The sequence below is a fragment of the Enoplosus armatus genome, chromosome 17 (assembly GCF_043641665.1).
Source record: "Enoplosus armatus isolate fEnoArm2 chromosome 17, fEnoArm2.hap1, whole genome shotgun sequence".
NCBI classification, from domain to species: Eukaryota; Metazoa; Chordata; class Actinopteri; order Centrarchiformes; family Enoplosidae; genus Enoplosus; species Enoplosus armatus.
This window is the reverse complement of record NC_092196.1, coordinates 21,816,485-21,829,253: the sequence shown is the minus strand read 5'-3', so window position 1 is coordinate 21,829,253 and position 12,769 is coordinate 21,816,485. Positions and strand designations below refer to the sequence as shown.

At 40.1% G+C, this 12,769-nt stretch overlaps 1 protein-coding gene across 1 annotated transcript in view; it reads right to left on the bottom strand.

Annotated features, from left to right (window-relative positions):
• The window catches only part of arhgap27l (Rho GTPase activating protein 27, like), a 28,698-nt gene extending 20,029 nt beyond the window's left edge, over window positions 1–8,669 (bottom strand). Inside the window, exons 1-2 of the mRNA XM_070922495.1 lie at window positions 8,611–8,669; window positions 196–325 (exon numbers count right to left, since the gene is read on the bottom strand). Coding sequence (XP_070778596.1) covers window positions 196–226 — 31 coding nt within the window. The 5' untranslated portion in view covers window positions 227–325; window positions 8,611–8,669. The remainder of the gene's footprint in view (window positions 1–195; window positions 326–8,610) is intronic.
• Between the last annotated feature and the right edge of the window lie 4,100 nt (window positions 8,670–12,769).

Genomic DNA, 12,769 nt, shown 5'->3' with positions numbered 1-12,769 from the left:
ACTAATGCTACTTTAACTGTTAATTACTACATGCTACTGCTTTAACTATTACTGTTACTACTACTACTACTAGTAGTAGTACTAATACTACTAGTTCTACTACTTTAACTGCAACTGATAACATTACTGCTGCTACTGCTGTTGTTCCATTCAGGACCCATCATGGCTGCTGTCTCTTGTAAAACGAGGACTCACCTCGGCCAAGCAGGGAGGAAGTTGTTGCCATAGTGATGGTCCTGAGCTCCTCAGGCCCCGCCACCCTCAGGCAGGTGTGCAGGTGACTCTGAAGGTGAGGGGTCAAAGGTCAAACCTGCTCATCAGCCCCCTTAAAGAGAGAAAACTCACATCAGACCAGATTCAACAATAAAGGGAAGGATGAAGAGTTCCTTCATGTGTTGAGAACATCCTCCTCATCCTCCTCCTTCAGATAAATAAACTTTAAAATTTAAACTCTCCTCAGATCAGCTCGAAGACACATCGTCACAAAGCTGAAAAGTACTTACATACTGTTACTGTGATACTGACAATATTTACATACTTCAGGAGGGTTTTGAATGCAGGACTTTTACTTGTAGTGGAGTATTTCCAGAGTGTGGTATTAGTACTTTTACTTAAGTAAAGGATCTGAGTACTTAAGGTCACTTTGGAGTCACATTTCTCCTCCTTTGGTAGAAGCTAACTGCCTCCAGCAGCAAGCTAACATGTCCACGACCAGTCTGTCCACTGAACACTGACACCAAACTGGTATCCACCCTCCATCTAGCATTAATTCCCAGTAAGACAGTGAACAAGCCAACCCCCAGTACCAAAGTAATGGAGTGTTACTGAGATCAGTAACTCAACTTGTAATCCCTTACAGTACTCGTTACTGAAGTAATCACATTACTGTAACATGTTACTGAGTACTCAGAATACTCACTTATACTGCAGTTTAAGGCATGTTGATCACAAGCTGTCAGTCAGTCTGGTTTGTTTCTAACACGTTCTAACATCTACATTGTGCTGTTCTGGTGTCAGTGGGTTTAAACCACCCTGATGTTTGATACAATGATATTAAAGTGCATCATTTTGCATCACCATGTGAACTGCTGCACAATAACTTTCAAAACGGGCTCAGATACGTCGCACTCCTTCTGGGAAACAATTTATCGGAAACACCTGAAGACGAAGTACTCTCACTCAATTGTCTTAAACAAGCTTACACACAGGTATCAAACAGCTCAACTACAACTGAACATTCCTACAAAGACCGACTCGGAGGTGTTACATGACAAACTGTCAATACAAGGTTACCGCGCTCCAACGTCAAGAAGGGTTCGAGACAGCAAGAAGCAGATTTATTGTGAGATACTAACTCTCATTGTAAAATAATTCAACCCAACTGCTCTGCCTGTAAGCCTATAATGTTTTTTGACACTCTCGCAGTTAATTATATGTAGTAGCATCGATTAACATGAAGCCTTCATATTCTCAGAGTGGAATATAAACAGACTGCATGAGAGCAGCTACTGACGGAGACATCGACAGGAATGAGAGTTATGTGTCTCTCTGCTTCTTCTTGTCAGAACAAGTCAAACTACAATCAGCTCTGAACACTGAACTGCAGCTAACGCTAATGCTAACCCTCATGCTTTACTCTCATGTTTTCAGTTTGTTCTCTCGTCTCGTCTGTCTCCCATGATGTCATGTGATACTCACCTCTCTGCTGTCCTGTTTCCAACCACTGATTTCAATGTTTCAAAGTAAAAGCCCTCTGGGAAAGGGAGGGATTATACAAGACGTTCCACAGAGAGACAACAGTCTGCAGGTTTTCTTTCCAAACCACAGACTCCGCCCACTCACCAGGTAGAGGACGGAGCTTATCAGTGACATCAACTGCTCAGGTGGACACATGCAGACTTGTGGCTTTCCATCAGTACGCTCACATGCACTTAACTCAGAGAAACCAGATTCCGCAGGTAATCTGTTTACATGCTGCAGGTCAGTAAACAGATTCTAACTGTGTCACTGATAAAAGAGTCAAATGTTCAGCAAAGGAAACAAACTTATTCAGACTTGCTGAGAAAACTTCCTGTGAATTTTAGAAATCTACCTGAAACCAGGTTTCTGGATTACATGACATTTAAAGGGGACCTTTATGCTCATGTCCAGCTCTATGTTTTTATTCTGGGGCTCCACTAGAGCACCTCTGCATGATTCAAAGTTCAAATAAGTCCTTCTTCATCTTATACCGGCGCTTCAAGCGGCCCCTCAGTTCACCCTCTGAGCCCTGAGCACAGCCACCTCCTCATCATCCTGCCGGTGAGCATTGGCATCTGACAGCAGCAGTAACTTAGCTCGGAAAATAGAGACATGAGGACTGAATGAACTTCCTGTTCATCAGACCACAAATGAGACAAGAAGTAGGTTGCAAAAACGATAGATGTTTCTGTGGACTGGGCTTTACTGATTACTGTACAAAAACACACAACTTTATTCACAAAATGTTTTCTGGTTTTTCCTCTGATGTCCTCCGGCTGCTCTGAGCTCCCAGTCCGGGAAGAGTCAGCTAGCTAATAGGACCGGCTGACTGAGCTAACTAGGTAACGACAGCTACAGTTAGCGGTAGTTAGCGATGACTTTAGCAACAAGTAAAGCCATCTGTCCATCAAAAATCGAACTTTCCTTCACAACCCAAAAAGCACTTTCTGAAAGACAAACTGAACAGGAAAAACTGGATTATGAGAAGGTCTGAGCTGAAGCAACAGCTTGAGATGAGCCTCTGAGCAAGGCAGTCACCACACACACACACATACACACATACACACACACACACACACACACACACACAGAACAATAGCAGGAGGCTGATCTCAGGCCTGTTCTGTTTACAGAGGGAAGCGTCTGCTCTTCCTGTCTGCTGTAAGCCCCGCCCACAAGGCTGTGTAGACTCCACCCATCAATGACATCACACACTGGTGTGTGTGTGTGTGTGTGTGTGTGTGTGTTTCCTGTCTTTGTAAAGGAACAATAGTCTGTCTGCAGTCAATGTGTTCAGAGCTGAACAGCAGAATTTCTTTTTATCTAAAATATCATCAATAACTAATCTATAAATATGATCTGTTTCAGTGTGAAACTGACGTCTTCATTCATTCAAACCGTCACAACTGCTGCTTCAGTCAAAGTTTAGAGAGTCAGTGCATGTTTCAACTCTGTACACATGGTGCCGTGTAGGCCTATTACTTAAGACATTATTAGATAATTGGTAAACTTACCAATCAATAATTGAATATATCATTTTTAAGTTTATAGCCTCTGATTGTTTTGTGATTAACAGTGTTTTGTTTTTGTTTGTTGTGATAAATAAAGTTTTTATTGAATCTACTGCAGGCTATTTGAAACTAAAATCACTGACTGGCCCTTTAAGAGTCTTCATGGAGGTAAAGAGTCAAACCTGCTCTGAGTCACACACCTGAGGCAGGTGTGTTCAGGTGTGTGAGGGAGCCTGATGTGTTGGAATGCAGCCCCCTCCCTCCCCTCCCCACTCTGTTTGTCTCTGTCCCTCGGCCACACCCACCCCGCCAGGAATGTATCACACACACACACACTCACACACACTCACAGACACACTCTCTCTCACACGCACACACACACTCTCTCCGTCAGAGAGCTGTCAATCATTAAACCGAGGTCGAGGGTTTGTGGCAGGACTCGCCCCCGTCGACCAATCAGAAGAGACAAAGAATCGGACTGAGAGGATCCTTCAACAACATGTGGAGGCTGTTTCTGTCACTGAGCCACGCCCAGCAGGTGTCATGTGTCACATGACATCATAAGACCAACAGCCAATCACGGCTTGTTTCAGCAGATCTGAAGTGGATTCAACCTTTAGCCTCAGTTTGAGGGTGTGGTTACAGTCACACACACATACACACAGACAGAAATAACCGAGTTTAAATCATAAACCCGTCAGCTGACTCCGCCTCCTGAAGGCTCGAACAAACAAACCAACCAACTTTTACAGGAATGTTTGGAGCCTTGAGTGCAACCAAACTGTGTGTTTATATGTTTATCTGTTTACACCACAAATACAGAAATCTTGCTCTCTGGTTGGCTGTCAGCTGTCTGTTAAATTCAGGTATCAAACAGTTCAGGTCAGCAGTTCAAGGACCCCAAAAACCTCTGGAAACTCCTCAAAGACCCCTCAAGGATCTGCTCAAGGACCTCTACCCCTGTTCAAGGCCCTCTACAATCCAATCAAGGACTTCTTCTCAAGAACCTCTACAGGCTAATTTAAATTAACCATGACAACTGAGAATTCTGCTCTCTGATTGGCTGTCAGCTGAACTATGCAGCAGAGCCAGTTCATAGTTGTGTTCAGATGTGATGATGCTAATGATGATGATGACGGTGACACAGGCTGCACAAATAACCCTCTGTCCTTTTTCTACTGAAGATCATGATGTGACATCTTCAAACACAGTTACAGAAATGAGTTAAATATCCAGATGTGCAGCAGCTCTTCCACAGCTGTAATATATACACACAATTTATGAAGCTGCAACATGTGGAGTCTCATCATTATGACACATCTGAACTTTTCAATGTATGGAAATCTGAAATATGGCCAAATATGAAAACGTGATAAATAATGGACAATTTAAAATCGCATATAGACCCTTTTAGTGCAGGCGTCACTGTGACGTCACGGCGTCAGCTGGAGGAAAAACCCCGGAGGCGAACACGAGTCACCTCAGAGTCGTCGGCTGCTGAGTTGCTGGCTGCCACAGTCGAAGGAGTAATGGCTCCAAATGGAAACGTTATCACATACGAGCTGCTGCTGCCAGTCACACAACTCAAAGACAACGGTGGTTAAACGCGATGAGACGAGAGGACTGGACCGAGGCCATCGTGTTGGTAGCTCACACTTCATACAAGTGTCTGTCGCAGGTCTGGACTACATCATGTGTCTAAAGGTTTGTCACGCCCGCCTCGTCAGAGGAACGGGTGATTTCTCTCGTTACGCTAACTCTTTTAGTGCATTAGCTAACTTTGTTAGCTAGTTGTGGCCAGAGACAAAACTCTGTTAAATCTTTGTGTTTCAAGTCTTGTTGTCTACATGAGCATTCAGGACGTAGTTATAGGCATCTAAAGATTTATACGCCCTCAGTTCCTTTTCACTACACACACCTGGTTTCTCTGTCAGGTAGGTGTAACGCTGAACGTCAGATGGTCTGAGTGAGCGCGTACGGGTCGGCCAGTCCGGTCCCATTGGTTCATGTTGACTTTAACTGAGTGAGTGACCGTACATATTCAGAGAAACTCCTGTTTTCTTCAGCCATTGTTGAAAAACAAGCCAACAAAACTTGCTAGCTAGCGTTAGCTAACGTGTTCAGGGAATTATTCTGCCTCCACCTAAGCTCCCACAAAAATGTCATAATATTATATGTATATATTTTTTTAAATCTAAAATTAGCTTTTCACATTCTAATTAAAATATATACAATATAAATGTACAGTTGCAATCAGAAATATTCAACCCCCCAAAGATTTTAAGGATTTATCAATTAAAGTTTTTTCAAAGAGCAAGATTCTGCTTTGGATGACTTGAGTGATACATAAAATCAACACAGAAAATGCATGATGTAGTATTTGTGTGTAACAGTATATTTTGTTAAGATAGCCATGTCACAATTATGCAACCCCTATATAAAATTGTTGTTTTCAAAGCTTTCTGACCTAAAGTGGAGTTGAAACATAATTAAGCCTTTGGGAACTCTATAATGATCCTTCATTTGCTTCAGCTGTGATGCATATATAAACCTCACCCATGAAGGTATTCAAGGTGAGTTGCAATCATGGGAAAGACAAAGGAGCTTCCACAAAAGCTGAGAGAGGAGATTATTTCATCACACCTGAAGGGCCTTGGGTATAAGAAGATTTCCAAATTTAACATTCCAAGAGACACCATTGGGAGCATTATAAGGAAGTTTAAAACTTATGGAACAGCTGCAAACCTGCCTGGCCGTGGAAGAAAGCCCAAAATTTCATCAAGGGCCCTTAGCAACTTAGTCAGGATAACTAAGAAAAACCCCCGTGTGACTGCAAGACACCTACAGGATGACGTGATGAAGGCTGGTACATGTGCTTCAGTGGCAACTATAAGACGTGCACTATAAACAAGGACTTCATGGCCGGACTCCAAGACGCACTCCACTCTTGAACATCAAAAGTCGACTAGAATATGCCAGGAGGAATTTGGATAAGACTACAGAGTTTTGGGAGATAGTTCTATGGACTGATGAAACCAAACTGGAACAGTTTGGACATATGGACCAGCCCTATGTCTGGCGTGCGAAAGGCCAGGCTTAAGACCAGAAGAATACCATCCCCACGGTCAAGCATGGAGGTGGATCACTGATGATGTGGGGCTGTTTTTCTGCTGCAGGAACTGGCAATCTTGATCGTGTACCTGGCATCATGGATTCCCAGAAATAGCAGGCCATTTTAAAGAGGAATGTGATGCCTTCTGTTGACAAATTAAACCTTGGTGATCATTGGACTTTACAGCAAGACAATGATCCCAAGCACACCTCCAAGTCAACCAAAGCTTGGTTGAGAAAAAGATCCTGGAGTGGATTCCGATCGAGAGGTGTAAGAAGCTTGTCAGCACTTACCGGAAACGTTTGTTAGAAGTTATAAAAGCTAAAGGATGCTCCACAAAGTACTGAAGCTGGGGCTTGAATAATACTGCACATGCACATGTGTTTTTCATTTGAACTTCAAAGTTAAGTCAACTTCTGTTGTCAAAATAACTCAAATATGTATCAATAAATATTTTTTGTTGTTTAATGAGGTTTTTTGTCATTATCTTTCATCCACATCACTATAATGTCTTTTGAGGTGAGGGGGTTGAATCTTTCTGATTGCAACTGTATGTGATTTTAACATGTTTATGCCTTATTACAAAATGCCCATACATTATATAGACATGTACAATAGATGAGTTTCCCTCATCCATATAAAAATCTAATATATATGAACAGTATCAAATAATGAACTATATATGTTGTTATATGTGTTTTACTCTTTGTCCTAATATGAAGCAGGAATATTTACATCGATATATATTTGACATATGTTCATACCTTATTAGTATTATGGAAATATATCTATAACGATAATATAATTTAGTAACTTAACATGTGAAATATTAGTTAGAACTAGGTAGTTTGAAGACACAGAAACAGACTCCAGTTGTTTTCATTCAAACACAAAATATTAATCTGACGCTGTGAACGTTTACATTTCAGTTTTTAAAGTTTATGTTGAGAATCAGGAGAAATATTTTAATTCTAATTTAGTATCCTGTAATTTAACTGGTGCTGTGTCCCAAATCCAGTGGTGGAAAGTAACTAAGTATATCTACTCAAGTACTGTGCTTTAGTAACATTTTTCAGATACTTGAACTTTACTTGAGTATTTCCATTTTTTGCCACTTAATACTTCTACTTCACTATATTTAAGATGCAAATATTTTACTTGGTACTCCACTACAATTATTTGATACCTTAGTTACTTTACAGATTCAGATTAATTATGATATTTCTATATCAATAAGACTTTATTGATTTTCACAAGTTACCCAGCAGTACATAAAGTAATATATGTTTAAAATATATATATAAATAAATAAATATGTACCACCTTAACCAGGTACAACATTAAAGATTTGTACTTTTACTTAAGTAATATTTTCAATACAGGACTTTTATTTGTAGCAGAGTATTTCTACACTGTGGTATTACTAGTACTTCTTTCACCACTGCCAAATTCATTACTACATACTGACTTTATACAACATGTATACTATATGACACATTTTACAGTATACTGCAAGAAATCAACAAACTTTACTATGTTATACTAGTGAAATTATTAAATATTTTGATGTAAATCAATCTGCAGCTGTAGATCGTCAGTTAGGATTTAAGACTTTCCTTCTTTCTGCAGCTGTTTCACCTCCATTTGAGACTTAAATTTTGTCATTTTTATAGATTTTTACAGACTCAGAACCTGCTTACTTTTAGTGTATAGTCTGCAATCAGTGCACAGTGCTCTGTCCCTGAGCAAAACACACCCGGTGACACATTCCTACCAACCATTAACACACACACACACACACCTAATCATAACCAAGAGTCAAGTCTTAACCCTGAAATCAAACAGAGTCCCCGGGTTGTTGGTGTGGGAACTGGCTGACGTCCCCATAACGTAGCTTTTCAAACACAATGAAGACTTTTTCCCCCCACTTTTTGCAGGAAAAACAACTTTTTCAATTTCAATAAGTCCAAACCAACCAGATAAAACTTAAACACACACAAGAAAACACCCACATACACAAAAATCAAAACGCAAAACCAGGACGTAGAAGGAAAAAAGTGAAAAAGTTTCAACTGCAACTCAATCCAACATGACAGAATCACCTCCACAGACAGACAGAGAGACAGACATATAGACAGATACATAAATACATAGACAGACAGACAGATAGACAGATACATAAATACATAGACAGACAGACAGATAGACAGATACATAAATACATACAGACACATAGTTGTGTTTTACCAGTAGTTAAAGTCAGATCCAACCATCCTGCTCTTTGTGTTTTTTTGCTCTTCTATTCCTGAAGGGGCGAGTCCAAATCACAGAAACAGGTTCCTCTCTCTCTGGCCCCGCCCCTCCCTGACCTGCCTGTCTCAGCCTGTCCTCCTGCCCCTCCTCCTCCTCCTCCTCTGCCTGAGCTTACTTCCTGTTTGACAGAAAAAGATACAGGCAGACCTGCAGCGTCCTCTGGCTGCACTCAGCAGGTGGTGCATCATCATGAATCATGAATAAAACTAAAGAAAATAAATAAATATAAAAACGGAGAATTAAATATACAATAAAGAAGTGATCACAGGAAGGAAACACTGGTTAAAATATTCAGCAAATCATTTCATGTCACAAACTTTGTCTTAAATAGCAATAGTTGTAAATATAATGATAATAGTAATAAAGTTTATTTATGTAGCAACTGAAATGCAGAGCTGTACAGAACACAAGTAAACTTATATATTTTACAAGGACTCTGTCATGTTTTTCAAAATAATTTTTCATTTTTTATTTATTGATTTGCTTTGATTGCTTGTTTACATTAGGTATGTATAATTTTTATGTCTAATAATTCTATTTATTTTACAGTCATCCTTCATATTTATATTATTCTTTTCTTTCATTAAAATATTCCATTATATAATAATATCCATATATGTCATTTTCGTCTTCATCTCCCTTCATCTCTTCCTCTATCTTCTCTTTTTTTATTTCCCTTGCTCTCTCTGTTCTTTCTCTCCTCCCCACACATTCACCGCCCTTCCGTCCTCTTCCATTATCCCTCCTCCTCCTCCTCCTCCTCCTCCTCTCTCAGTCTGTGTCAGCTGTCCTTGGTGCTGCTCTTTCAGATGGAGGCTGCAGTATTCTGCTGAGTAGCAGTGAGCCAGCATTCACTCGCTCTGCCTCCAGCCGTCAGCGTTCAGCCGTCCGAGAGACGAGCCTGAGTCCTGGAAGAGGAAACTACAGCGCCCATAATCCTCCTGCCGCATCCCTGACTGTTGTCTGGCCTGGAGCGAAGCCCCGTGGAACCCTGGGAGTCGCGGTCCTCGCAAACCGGCTGGTGTTGGAGGCAGATAGAGATAGAGGGTGACGTGCCATGACAACCATCAGAGAGAGAGAGAGAGAAAGGTGAGTTGATCTGTCTGTTTGTTGCTGTTTTGGTTTTGTTTACCTGCCTGTTATTTCAGCTCATCTCTCTCCCCTCCCTCCCTCTCTCTGGGTGTTTGTCATGTTTCTCCCCCTCCTATCTCCTATCTCTCCCTCTTTTCTGTCTGTACATCTCGATCATCACTTTTTTTATCCACCATCTTTTCATGTCTTTTCTTCTGTCAAACATCCTCCTCTCTGGCTCTGATGCTGCATTTTCCTGTTGGAGCTTCAGTCCTCTGGGAATGAGCTGTGCTTTCTTGTCAATGTGTTTGTCTCATTAGATCTGTGTGTGTGTGTGTGTGTGTGTGTGTGTGTGTGTGTGTGTGACCATCTCCACCCAGTCTGAGAAGCAGCTAACAGATCAATCTAATGTTCACTAAATGTCTCCTCGTTTAGAAGCTGTGAACGCTCTTTAACACAAACACAATACAACGAAACATCACATGAAAAACCATGAAGAGACACAGACAACATGACACAACAAGATATGAAATGCCACAAAATGACAAGACGTGACATTAAATTGACATGTATTTACTACAAATAACATGAAATGACACGAAAAGAAAAAAAACGCAAAACAACACAAGGCATGGCACCAAAGGATCCCAAATAAATTACACAACACTGAAAAGATGAAAGACATGACACAGAACAACGCCACAAAAAACAACAAGATATAATGAGACACAACAAGATACAACACGACACAACAAGATACAACATGACACAACAAGATACAAAACGACACAACAAGATACAACACGACACAAACACATAAAACAGGACACAAAAAGATACAACAGGACACAACAAGATCCAACAAAACACAACAAGATACAACACGACACAAACACATACAACAAGACACAAAATATAACATGACACAAGATACAACACAACACAACAAGATACAACACGACACAAGATATAACAAGACACAACAAGATACAACAAGATATAACACGATACAACAAGATACAACACGACACAACAAGATACAACATGACACAAGATACAACACGACACAACATATAACAAGATACAACATGACACAACAAGATAAAACAGGACACAACAAGATATAACAAGACACAACATGACACAACAAGATACAACACAACACAACATCATATAACAAGACACAACAAGATACAACACGACACAACAAGATACAACAAGATACAACACGACACAAGATACAAAACAACACGACAAGATAAAAAAAGACACAAGACATAACATGACAAAACAAGATACAACATGACACAACAAGATACAACACAACACAAGATATAACAAGACACAACAAGATACAACACGACACAACAAGATACAACAAGACACAACAAGATACAGCACCACACAACAAGACACAACAGGGCACAACAAGATACAACACGACACAAGATAGAACATGACACAAGATACAACACGACACAAGATACAACACGACACAACAAGATACAACATGACGCAACAAGATATAACACGACACAACAAGATACAACATGACACAAGATAAAACAGGACACAACAAGACACAACACAACAAGATACAACACCACACAACAAGATACAACAGGGCACAACAAGATACAACACAACACAACAAGATACAACACGACACAAGATAGAACAGGACACAAGATACAACACGACACAAGATACAACACGACACAACAAGATACAACATGACACAAGATAAAACAGGACACAACAAGACACAACACGACACGACAAGATACAACAGGGCACTACAAGATACAACACGACACAACAAGACACAACAAGATACAACACGAAACAAGATACAAAACAACACAACAAGATAAAACAAGACACAACAAGATACAACACCACATAACAAGATACAACAGGGCACAACAAGATACAACACAACACGACACAAGATAGAACATGACACAAGATACAACACGACACAAGATACAACATGACGCAACAAGATATAACACGACACAACAAGATACAACATGACACAAGATAAAACAGGACACAACAAGACACAACACAACACAACAAGATACAACAGGGCACTACAAGATACAACACGACACAAGATACAAAACAACACAACAAGATAAAAAAACACACAAGATATAACATGACAAAACAAGATACAACATGACACAACAAGATATAACAAGACACAACAAGATACAGCACCACACAACAAGATACAACAGGGCACAACAAGATACAACACGACACAAGATAGAACATGACACAAGATACAACACGACACAAGATACAACACGACACAACAAGATACAACATGACGCAACAAGATATAACACGACACAACAAGATACAAGATAAAACAGGACACAACAAGACACAACACGACACAACAAGATACAACACCACACAACAAGATACAACAGGGCACAACAAGATACAACACAACACAACAAGATACAACACGACACAAGATAGAACAGGACACAAGATACAACACGACACAAGATACAACACGACACAACAAGATACAACATGACGCAACAAGATATAACACGACACAACAAGATACAACATGACACAAGATAAAACAGGACACAACAAGACACAACACGACACAACAAGACACAACAAGATACAACACGACACAAGATACAAAACAACACAACAAGATAAAACAAGACACAAGATATAACATGACAAAACAAGATACAACATGACAACAAGATACAACACAACACAAGATATAACAAGACACAACAAGATACAACACCACATAACAAGATACAACAGGGCACAACAAGATACAACACAACACAACACGACACAAGATAGAACATGACACAAGATACAACACGACACAAGATACAACATGACGCAACAAGATATAACACGACACAACAAGATACAACATGACACAAGATAAAACAGGATACAACAAGACACAACACAACACAACAAGATACAACAGGGCACTACAAGATACAACACGACACAACAAGAT